Below are 12596 nucleotides of genomic sequence, written 5' to 3'. Positions count from 1 at the left end.
TCTACATTCAAGGCTATATTAAGCAGAAAGAATCACTCCAATAGTTGTCCTATACAAATACATTTGACCCATAGGGGAGCACAGCCCTACTCACAGAAATAAGGTCAGCCAAATGTATGGTAAAGATATGAAGGGGTTAGTAATGAACAGCTCTCACTTCTCCACAACCATGCATGATATTGACCTATTAGCGGTATATCAATACCTTTTTCCTCCTCTGGCTCACTTTCAGGCTCTTTTGGTTTTGATGAATGCATACAAGGGCACACTACTGTAAAATGGAATGCACATCTTTAAGCTTTACGATGGATCTTTGTATTTACATGTCACTATTTATTCGTTTTTCTTTTTCACTGATATTCAGATGCAGGGGTGCAACTTTGGTTTTAGAAGTGGGGGAACATAATAATAATAATTTTTAAAATAAACACTCCAAACATCCTACCCGACCGCTTGGAGGCATCCACATGGTCCTAAAGCACACCATTGCCTCGTTTTGTATCACATTCCAATGATAAAACTGGGGGGGGGACAAAAATGACATTTCAGAATGTGGGAGGGACATGTTCCCCCCTGTCCCCAGTGAAAGTTGCGCCCCTGTTCAGATCAATAACCGGCAAGGCTGCTGATATACCTTGATGTGCAGGAGTAGCAGCTTGCTGGACCTTATTCTCTGAAAAAGAAATTGATTCACTGATCAATACAAATAAATATGTAAACAGCCAAATGTTCTGGTGCACTAAACCCTCTTCTAAATAATCAATCAACATAAATGTAAGATGGAGCTCTTTTCCTTTGATGTCATACAAATATATCCTCATAAAAGACCTGTATTGACATGCTTCAATAGCAAGGGAGAAGAAAAATTAGGTGAATCACAAACAAAGAATATAATTAATTCTTCAGCCAAGAGGGTGATTTTTCTCCTCAGAAAATCAATATTCAACCAAAAAGGGGATTTTCTGAACTAACAATATGCATGTTTCCTTCATTAAAAGTCAGATCTCTTGTATTGTAGCGTTAACATTATGTATTCATAAATCAAAAGGTTACGACTGGAATTAATTTGAAAAGTGGAAAGTGTAAGTTACAGGATGCAAATACGACAGCTTTATTAGAAATCTGGATTGCTTGAATTTGTCAGAATTAATGTGACACATTTTGATTAAACAGTAACCTTTCACTTGAGAGGTGGGATCTTCACAGCAAACCTACGCAGCTGAATCTAGCATCCAATGACAAAGTTGCTAGTAACAGAAAAATAATGGTGGTTGCCATAGTGCTTGAGGCCATAATCAGTGGGGAAATATAATATAAGGATACCACAATACTTCCAATTTGTGTAAATCAAAAGATCATGCTGCAGAAATCAAATTTGGAGCTGCTTCTCTGATGCTTTCGGGGACATTGAGACTGATCTCATTTGAAAGCTTTTAGCCAAAAATGCTAATTCCTTCCTTGATTCTATTCAGCCCTGCGGTCAAGTACATGATCTGTGTTATTAAACAATTATTCCTTTATCTTGTTTTTTTCTGTTTGTATTGTATAAGCTGATAAAACAAAGCATTTCTCTTTATCCTGATTGAAATCATCAGGGATTCCAAGAGAAATATATTTCAAAAGATTGAGGCTTAATTGTTTCAGTCTTATCCTCCTTTTGCAGTTTGAACACGAATGCTGGAGAAAAAATGTCAACATGTAAAGCATGCTTTAGGGCTGTAGGACAAAACAGGACAATAAAACTAGAAGATCATGATGTCACGATCAGCTCCCTTTCTGGATCCTTTCTGGAATTTATCACTGATCGATCCATTAGTCAATATATCACTGATCCATTAGTAAATATATCACTGATCTATTAGTAAATATATCACTGATCCATTAGTAAATATAAAAATATAGAGTAAATAGATAAATAAAAATATAGTCTAGTTTCCCATTCTATCAAATTAAAATATATGTTATTACTCACACTGTAGTCTGAACAGTGTTCTTCTTTCTCAGCCAGATACAAACACAAAGATTTTGCAAGACATGACAAAAAGCTTGAGGAGAGACAAAGATTTTGCAAGGCATGACAAAAAGAAACAATTGTCAACCAATCCTGTTCCGAGGCTTAAGGTCAAACCGCTTCACGAGACAGAAGTAAAATCTGTTCCACAGACTTTAACATAATACTTTTTGCTGTGGCAAGGTGTCCTCGGATTCTGAAGAGAATTAATAACTCCTACAGTACACTGTAAGTGGGCAGCTGCACTTAGTGTACAAGAGTATTGAAGAGTATTGCCAACAGGAGTGTTTGATATACAGAGGGGTTCGAAATTATTGACATATTTTATGCAAAAACAATGAGAAATTGTGTTACTTTATACTAATGCAATTGCTCAGAGAAAAATATATTTTTGAATAAGTAAATCTTTTTTTGTTTCAAAAAGGTAGGGGTTAGAATTATATTGTAGGTTCCTCTGTGTTCAATACCTCACCTTATGAGGATAATGGCACTGAGCCTTTTCTAAAATGTTTTATGAGTTGGAGAACACATTGGGAGGGATCTTAGACCTCCATGCAGAATCCTTCCAGATCCTTGATATCCTTCATCTGCGCTTATGGACTGCCCTCTTCAATTCACAGGTTTTCAGTCCTGAGACTGAGATGGCCATTGCAAAATGTTGATTTTGTGGCCAATTAACCATTTCTTTGTGGATTTTGGCAACTTGGAAACAAGGTTTTTGGATACAATATCCTGGAACTGGGTAAAATGCATGATGCCGTTGACCTTAACAAGGGCCCCAGGACCAGTGGAAGCAAAATAGCCCCATAACATCAAAGGTCCCCCCCCCACCATATTTTACAGTAGGTATGGGGTTATTTTCTGCTCATGCATTCTCATTTAGACACCAAACCCACCACTGATGTGTGTGGCCAAAGAGATCTATTGTCATGTAATTTCACCAAAACACTGGTTCCAATCCAAGTGCCAGTGCAGTTTAGCAAACCCCAACGTTTTTACATTGTTGGATGACAGGAAAATAGATCTCTTTGGCCACGCACACCAGTGGTGGGTTTGGTGTCTAAATGAGAATGCATGAGCAGAAAATAACCCCATACCTACTGTAAAATATGGTGGTAGATCTTTGATGTTATGGGACTATTTTGCTTCCACTGGTCCCTTGTTAAATGATAGGGCAATGAGATGGCCATGAGATGGCCATAAACAATGACTGGTAATGTTGCATAGTTTTAGAAAGGTCTGGAACTCACCTTTCTGGTTAAAAATAGCTTTAAATTGCTGAGGTCTAATCACTTTTGAGGACACAAGCTCAAGTACAAATATTATGAAAATATGAAAAATAGAATATAATTTTTTTCCTATTCAAGAAAAGTGGGGCAATAGGGCTTGACATATCTGAAATGCTTTTTAAATATAGTAACATTTAATTATAAATAACATTAAGATTTCACCTTTCTTATAAATGGAAAATAAATATGATCATTCTTAGTGACGTACAATATTGGCAAGATTTCATACATAAACACCAGAGAATTTATTCAGATCAACAGCATCATGAACTTTAGCCAGTACCAGGATATTTTAACCAAAAACCTGGTTGCCTCTGCCAAGAGGCTGAAACTTTGCTGCAGGTGGATCTTCCAGCAAGACAATAACCACATTAAAATCCACAAAGAAATTGTTAATTGGCCACAAAATCTACATTTTCCAATGGCCATCTCAGTCTACGGACTTGAAACCTATTGAAAGCCTGTGGTTTGAATTGAAGAGGTCAGTCCATAAGTGCAGATGAAAGGATATCAAGGATCTGGAAATATTCTGTATGGAGCAATGGTCTAAGAGTTCTCCCAATGTGTTCTCCAACTCATAAGCATTTTAGAAAAAGGTGCTCAGTGCTGTTATCCTTGCAAGGTCAGGTATTTAAATTGATAACAGGGGTGTCAATCCTTTTGACCCCTACTTGTGAGAAAAAAAGAATTACTCGATAAACAACATCTCTTTCTCTGAGCAATTGTATTCGTTTAACATAATTGAATTTCCCATTTTTTTTCCATACAACGTAGCTCAACATTTGAATAATTTATTTCATACATTACATTCATTTTTGTTCATCTTTATCAAGGGTGTCAATCATTTCAGCCCTACATGATCTAAATGTATACATGCATGGAAGCTCAGTCCATCTCTACAAAGCTCATGTTGGCATGAGCCATATGAGAATGGACAGTAAATCCACATCAGTGTTATGATATCATGTTTCTAAGACAGCAGCAGGAGCAAAGGGCAGTGGTTCCTCTCAGGCTAGCCTACAGGAAGTTCCTGTTAGGAAGTTCACTGTGTAGATTCAGAACCTAGACTCTCATCTAGTGCATCATGGGGGAAATAGGGCAGGAGTTCCCAGACTTTTTCTACTCTCCAAATTAACATAAAAAAATTACAGGGGACCCCAATTAAAATGTTATCTTGCCTCGCTATGTGATTATATTTACAAAATTCCAGTCTACCCCGGGTTGCCTCATCACATAATAATGAAATCCATGTGTATTCTAACAGTGTAAAATACCCTTCGTTTACTTGATTGCATATATTGTACCTATGCAAAGTAAAACATTTTAAAATTATAGATTTTCTCAAGGGACCACATTTCAATAGCAGCCACGTTTGGGAAATGCTGACATAGTGTATTTCTGTGTTTGTGCCTCACTGACAATAACAAATACTGTGGTGGTATGGATGATTTTCTATGGCTTATAAAATATGCAAATGTTTCTCATCTAAAAATATCTTTAACAATTGCTATAATTCGGCACTTACACATCCTACTTGACTTGATCATTCAAAATAGCTTGAGAGGCAATACCATTGACCTTAAATATAATGAAAGTCATACCATCAGATCATCATCTAGTAGCATGCAACAAGTGTTTGCATCAAAGGCCATCATCACTCTGAATCTCTCTCATACTATTGATCCTGTTTGGCCTTTGCATACTGTAGGGACTGTGACTGTGCAGACTGCGTCCTCTTCCTCTCCCACAGGAGGATTGGCTCCTATGTAATCCTGTGGATTTGTCTCCAGCCTCTATGGTGTGTACATCTAGACCTCAGAGCCCACTACAGCCTTAAGCCTTGTGGGAGCTACACTGTCATTTAGAGACCTTGGGACTATAAGGTTCTATTTGACAAGACGTCACAAAACAGTTCTAAGATCTGGGACGTGAAAAATACAAATTCTTTCAAAACCATACATTTTGCAGATAGAACCTTATAGTCCCAAGTCCTTGATTATTCATAACATAGGCTCTCGTTTCTTTCGCAATTGCTGAGATTTTTTTCACCACTTTTTCAAAAGAATAGCCACCACTTAAGCTCTTTATGGTAAAAACAAGTACATACAAGAGCCTTAGAGCATGTTTAAGGTGCATTGGAAACATACCACAATTGACTGATAACTAGCAAGTAGTTTACTGACTTCGGGTGTCAGAGACCAGAAAAATATATCAGTTTACTCATCCAGAGCTAAGCTTTAGTAACATTGCTAGTTCTCCATAGGATATGGTGTATTTGTCATTTTAGTGAACTATCGCTTTAACAAATGTGTGATAAAAATTAATTAATATACACTGCTCAAAAAAATAAAGGGAACACTGAAACAACACAATGTAACTCCAAGTCAATCACACTTCTGTGAAATCAAACTGTCCACTTAGGAAGCAACACTGTTTGACAATAAATTTCACATGCTGTTGTGCAAATGGAATAGACAACAGGTGGAAATTATAGGCAATTAGCAAGACACCCCCAATAAAGGAGTGGTTCTGCAGGTGGGGACCACAGACCACTTCTCAGTTCCTATGCTTCCTGGCTGATGTTTTGGTCACTTTTGAATGCTGGCGGTGCTTTCACTCTAGTGGTAGCATGAGATGGAGTCTACAACCCACACAAGTGGCTCAGGTAGTGCAGCTCATCCAGGATGGCACATCAATGCGAGCTGTGGCAAGACGGTTTGCTGTGTCTGTCAGCGTATTGTCCAGAGCTTCGAGGCGCTACCAGGAGACAGGCCAGTACATCAGGAGACGTGGAGGAGGCCGTAGGAGGGCAACAACCCAGCAGCAGGACTGCTACCTCCGCCTATGTGCAAGGAGGAGCAGGAGAAGCACTGCCAGAGCCCTGCAAAATGACCTCCAGCAGGCCACAAATGTGCATGTGTCTGCTCAAACGGTCAGAAACAGACTCCATGAGGGTGGTATGAGGGCCCGATGTCCACAGGTGGGGGTTGTGCTTACAGCCCAACACCGTGCAGGACGTTTGGCATTTGCCAGAGAACACCAAGATTGCCAAATTCGCCACTGGCGCCCTGTGCTCTTCAAAGATGAAAGCAGGTTCACACTGAGCACATGTGACAGATGTGACAGAGTTTGGAGACGCCGTGGAGAACGTTCTGCTGCCTGCAACATCCTCCAGCATGACCGGTTTGGCGGTGGGTCAGTCATGGTGTGGGGTGGCATTTCTTTGGGGGGCCGCACAGCCATCCATGTGCTCGCCAGAGGTAGCCTGACTGCCATTAGGTACCGAGATGAGATCCTCAGACCCCTTGTGAGACCATATGCTGGTGCGGTTGGCCCTGGGTTCCTCCTAATGCAAGACAATGCTAGACCTCATGTGGCTGGAGTGTGTCAGCAGTTCCTGCAAGAGGAAGGCATTGATGCTATGGACTGGCCCGCCCGTTCCCCAGACCTGAATCCAATTGAGCACATCTGGGACATCATGTCTCGCTCCATCCACCAACGCCACGTTGCACCAGACTGTCCAGGAGTTGGCGGATGCTTTAGTCCAGGTCTGGGAGGAGATCCCTCAGGAGACCATCCGCCACCTCATCAGGAGCATGCCCAGGCGTTGTAGGGAGGTCATACAGGCACGTGGAGGCCACACACACTACTGAGCCTCATTTTGACATGTTTTAAGGACATTACATCAACGTTGGATCAGCCTGTAGTGTGGTTTTCCACTTTAATTTTGAGTGTGACTCCAAATCCAGACCTCCATGGGTTGATAAATTGGATTTCCATTGATTATTTTTGTGTGATTTTGTTGTCCGCACATTCAACTATGTAAAGAAAAAAGTATTTAATAAGATTATTTCTTTCATTCTGTCACGTCCTGACCAGCAGAGGGAGCAATTTTATTAGTTTTGGTCAGGACGTGGCAGAGATTTTTTGTGTTACATGTAAGTGGGTTGTTGGACTCCCAATTGAAGGCAGGTGTGTTGAGTTGCCTTTGATTGGGAGTCCTATATAGTAGTGTGTGTTTTTCTTTGGGGTTGTGGGTAGTTGTTTTTGCATTGCGTTTTGTGTGCCTGCAAAACTGTTGCTGTCGTATTTATTGTTTTTTTCCTGTGGATGCTTTACTTGAGTTTATTAAAAATATGAGTATCCACATTCCCACTGCGCCTTGGTCCATTCCTGACGACAGGCCTGACAGAACTACCCACCACAAAAGGACCAAGCAGCGGAGGAGGAAGGAGCGTCGGATTGATGAATGGACATGGGAGGATATCCTGAACGGCAAGGGATCCTACACATGGGCGGAGATCCTGGCTGGAAGGGATCGCCTCCCATGGGAACAGGTGGAGGCACTCAGGAGAGCGGAGGCAGCAGGAGAAGGGAGCGAACGTTATGCTGGAACACGGCTGGCGAGGAAGCCGGAGAGGCACCCCCAAGATTTTTTTGTGGGGGGGCACACGGGTAGTTCGGCTAGGCCAAGGAACAGCTGTAAGCCAGCTACCCGTGATTACATGGAGGAGCGTATGAGGTGGAGGGCGCCATGTTTCGCTGAGGTGCGCACTATCTATACGTAGAGGCGCACTGTCTATACGCACGCACAGCCCAGTCCGCCCTATACCAGCGCCCCGCATGTGCCAGGGCGAAGTGAGCATCGAGCCTGAAGGGGTGATGCCAACCCTGCGCTCAAGACCGCCAGTGCGCCTCTACGGTCCGGTGTTTCCCGCTATACGCACTAGCATGGAGGTGCGTGTCTCCAGGCTGGCACGTCCAGTACCAGCCCCACGCATCAGGCGTATAGTGCGTCAGCCCAGCCCCGCCAGTCAAGAGTCGCCAGAGCTGTCCGCCAGTCAAGAGTCGCCAGAGCTGCCCGCCAGTCAGGAGTCGCCAGAGCTGCCCGCCAGTCAGGAGTCGCCAGAGCTGCCCGCCAGTCAGGAGTCGCCAGAGCTGCCCGCTAGTCAGGAGTCGCCAGAGCTGCCCGCCAGTCAGGAGTCGCCAGAGCTGCCCGCCAGTCAGGAGTCGCCAGAGCCGCCCGCTAGTCAGGAGTAGCCAGAGCGGCCCGACTGCCCGGATCAGCCAGAGTGGCCCGACTGCCCGGATCAGCCAGAGTGGCCCGACTGCCCGGATCAGCCAGAGTGGCCCGACTGCCCGGATCAGCCAGAGTGGCCCGACTGCCCGGATCAGCCAGAGTGGCCCGACTGTCCGGAGCTGCCAGAGTGGCCCGCCTGTCCGGGTCTGCCAGATTGTCCCGCCTGTCCTCCGGCCCAGCCCGAGTGGCCCGCCTGTCCTCCGGCCCAGCCCGAGTGGCCCGCCTGTCCTCCGGCCCAGCCCGAGTGGCCCGCCTGTCCTCCGGCCCAGCCCGAGTGGCCCGCCTGTCCTCCGGCCCAGCCCGATTGTCCCGCCTGTCCGCCGGACCAGCCCGAGTGGCCCGCCTGTCCTCCGGCCCAGCCCGAGTGGCCCGCCTGTCCTCCGGCCCAGCCAGAGTGGTCCGTCTGCCAGGGTCAGCCCGAGTGGCCCGTCTGTCCGGCGCAGCTATCGGCGCCACCGAAGTGGGCGACGCCGAAGGTGGAGCGAGGTTCACGTCCCGCACCTGAGCCACCTCCAGGATAGGTGGGTTGGGGAGGGAGGGTGTAGCACAGTGCCGTCGTTGACGGCAGCTACCCTCCCTTCCCTCCCTTATTGTTTAGGGGGTTTTGTTTATTGGTTTTGTTGGGGTATTGGGGATTTTTTGTGTTGTCTTTTTTAAGGTGCATTCCGGGGTCTGCACCTTTGGGGGGGGGTACTGTCACGTCCTGACCAGCAGAGGGAGCAATTGTATTAGTTTTGGTCAGGAAGTGGCAGAGATTTTTTTGTGTTACATGTAAGGGGGTTGTTGGACTCCCAATTGAAGGCAGGTGTGTTGAGTTGCCTTTGATTGGGAGTCCTATATAGTAGTGTGTGTTTTTCTTTGGGGTTGTGGGTAGTTGTTTTTGCATTGCGTTTTGTGTGCCTGCAAACTGTTGCTGTCGTGTTTATTGTTTTTTTCCTGTGGATGCTTTACTTGAGTTTATTAAAAATATGAGTATCCACATTCCCGCTGCGCCTTGGTCCATTCCTGACGACAGGCCTGACACATTCAGATCTATGATGTGTTGTTTAAGTGTTCCCTTTATTTTTTTGAGCAGTATATTTGATGATGTGACTAGAAAGAAGGAAAGGTATTCTCTTTATTACATCATTAAATGTCTGTACTTTTCTATTGAAATATAAATAATTGTAACATTCTGTGCCAGATAGAATCTTATGGCTGAACCCAGATTGACATTTCAGAATGTCAGATTGAGATTTACAAATGTCTAAGAATTTTGATACTCTGCACTTGAGGTACCTTTAAGGTGAGGACCTTAATGTTTTATGAAAGAAGAATTCACTACAATACAGTTTAAAGATCTGGGATATGGATAAGTTGATGCTCAATGTCTCAGAACTATGCTTTGCTCAGATAGATCCTTGTAGTCCCAAGGTCACAATTTCCAATTGCACTTCTGTATGCTACTCTGGGGCATTATCTTACGTCAGATAGCGCGTCGATTCCGCCTGCAGTGACGCTATCTAATGTAAAACAATGACTCTGGGGTAATCTGGGTATATTTCTTTGCTCTTGAAACCCACAGGAATCTACATACTTTGCCACAATGGCAGTTATTTCAACTTCTGTCACGTCACATTTCCCTATCATTGCAGATTAGATCATTCACAGCATGTCTCCAAACGTAAACACAATTGGGAATGGCAATTCCAAAACATTGAGGACGGAATGATATCTTGACCGTGTGATGAGTTAAATAAAGGTTAAATAAAAAGAAAGAAATCCAATAGAAATGAGTGTCCTGAATGTTAAAACAGAATAAAAGAATATGTTCTAGTAGTTCTGGATGCTTCAGCTGTTCTGTTTAAATGTGACCATGACCATTCTGTATAAGGCACAATATCACTGGAGGGAAAAACATGTGCCAAGCCTCTTAGAGTAAACATGGCACATCAAGCAGCAATAACATTCCTTTGATCAAAACTCAGCCATATAAAAATGATTATATTTTTATCTACCAGAGCAGATAATAAGGAATTTCAAGCTGAGGTACCTCAACGGAATCCATACATACTGCATATAGCTTTTATATAATTCTGACAAATGTTTGATTCATGTATTTGTAAGGGGATAATTTTTTTGTCATATTTTCATTAGCGTATTAGAATGATGTTGACCTTTAGCTTTCGTGGTGAACTAAAGCTAAGGGTAAAGAAATAAACTACAAAACCAGACCATTGTTATTGATCACCAACATTCTCTATGGTAAACTCTTAGAAAAAAAGGGTTCCAGAAAGGTACTTTGGCTGTCCCCATAGGATAACCCTTTTGGGTTCCATGTAAAACCCTCTGTGGAAAGGTTCTACATGGAACCAAAAATGGTTCTTCAAAGGGTTCTCCTATGGGGACAGCCAAGGAACCTTTTAAGGTTCTAGATAGCAACTTTTTTCTAGCAGTATAGTGAGTGGCACAGTCTGAGACAGTCTCATGCAGACATGCCAGCCACCGAGACATATGCTTAATATTGATAAAAAGGAACAGATGGGAAAATGAGTAATGGAGAAGATGGAGAGAGATCAAAGAATTAGCCTAAGGCCTTCCTCTCCTCTCCCACCTCCCTGCTCCTCATACTCTACTCTCTCTCTCCTTATCCTTACCTTACCTCACCCACATCTATTCAAACACTCAGACTGTGTCTAGCATCGTCCCGCTCTTTTTATTTACCTTTGACTGCAGGTTCTACCTCCTCCTTGGGCTCAGGAGTTACCTCATCTTCCTCCTTCTCGGGTTCAGGCCATGCTGCTACCACCACCTCCTCGAGTTCATGCTCTGGTGCTACCTCCTCCTCCTCTTCGTCGGTATCAGTAATGGGTTCTACCTCCTCCTTGGATTCGGGCTCTGCTGTCTCTTCCTCCACTGCCTCTTCTTCCAAAGCTTCCTCTATTGTCAGCTCTGGTTCAGCAGATGGTTCCTCAGTCTCCTCCTCCTCCTCCTCCTCCTCCTCCTCTTCTGGTGCTTCTGGAGGGATGATCTCTGTGAATATACTCACAGCTGCAACTGAATAGCTTTGCCAGTTTTCAATGCATCAATGAGGAACCTAACTTTGCATTAGGGGATATTACCCAGCCATTGTAAGGGTCATGCTGACTTTCAATGGATTAATTTGGTACTAACATCAGTATGTTACACAACATTTGGTACCCATTTGAACTCTAAGAGTGGGAGAAGCATGGCATGATGGGTAGTTTTCACCTTGGATCTCTTCTGTCTTTTCCTCTTCTTCAGTCTCTTTAGCCTCTTCAGAAGGTGGGGTTATTGTTTCTTCAACAGGTGGCAATACTGTAATGCATGCAATTAGTTATATCAGAAAATCAAATGTTGGCAGCATATTATGAAAGCATATTGATTGGATGAATGGCATCTTTTGCCATTAATATAATGAGAGCTTCAATATGAACAGACTTACCTTTGAGCGCTGGTACATTGAACGATAACGTTTAAGTTTAGCCAATTATATTTTACATTTTAGCAGACACTCTTATTCAGAGCGACTTAGTGAATGCATACAAATAAATAAAACAATTCTCCACACTGGCCCCCCATGGGAATTGAACCCACAACCCTGGCATTGCAAGCACCATGTTCTATTAACTGAGCCACACAGAACCTGTAAATTCTCTGTAAAGTATTTACATAACAAATTCAAGATTAAACAGATTTACAAAGACGGCAGAAACGAAGTATCTTTGATCAAGCCAGCGCCATTAGTAATCTACTGATGCGATAGTACTACTAACTATTACACTATTACTAACTATCAAAGCAAGGCTATGGTGGCATATTGTTGAAAGCTGTGCATGTGGTGAATAATTATGGTATACAAATATGATATAAGATGACTAATGATAAATGCATTTCAATATCATTTAAAAAAACAGTGGCAATACTATTGTTTCTACAACACTTCCTACATAAACCGCCACTACTTCAACTGCTGATGGAAAAAAATGGACTGTAGCCAAAAATGGACTGTGAGAAATCACAAGCCCTTGACCGACCTCCCGGAGGATGTGACTAGCTACAGGAGCTTGATGAGCGGCAAGTTCACACATGAAAACTGCCTCTGGTACCCCCTGCCTTACAGAGGTACTTGGCTGGCAACCCTACAGAGCAACAGCAGATGCTACCTTCTGATCTACCCAGTATGAAGACGGGGATCTCTATCACAACCCCCAGA

The 12596-nt window shown here is 43.3% G+C and overlaps 1 protein-coding gene across 1 annotated transcript in view; it reads right to left on the bottom strand.

Moving 5' to 3' along the window:
- Positions 1–12596, bottom strand: part of LOC106571369 (titin) — an 86984-nt gene that overhangs the window by 44368 nt on the left and 30020 nt on the right. The window contains exons 9-12 of the mRNA XM_045695684.1: positions 11612–11698; positions 11084–11377; positions 635–673; positions 206–271 (exon numbers count right to left, since the gene is read on the bottom strand). Coding sequence (XP_045551640.1) covers positions 206–271; positions 635–673; positions 11084–11377; positions 11612–11698 — 486 coding nt within the window. The remainder of the gene's footprint in view (positions 1–205; positions 272–634; positions 674–11083; positions 11378–11611; positions 11699–12596) is intronic.

The sequence above is a fragment of the Salmo salar genome, chromosome ssa15 (assembly GCF_905237065.1).
Source record: "Salmo salar chromosome ssa15, Ssal_v3.1, whole genome shotgun sequence".
NCBI classification, from domain to species: domain Eukaryota; kingdom Metazoa; phylum Chordata; class Actinopteri; order Salmoniformes; family Salmonidae; genus Salmo; species Salmo salar.
The sequence above is the reverse complement of the archived record's forward strand: the minus strand, read 5'-3'. Positions and strand labels throughout refer to the sequence as shown.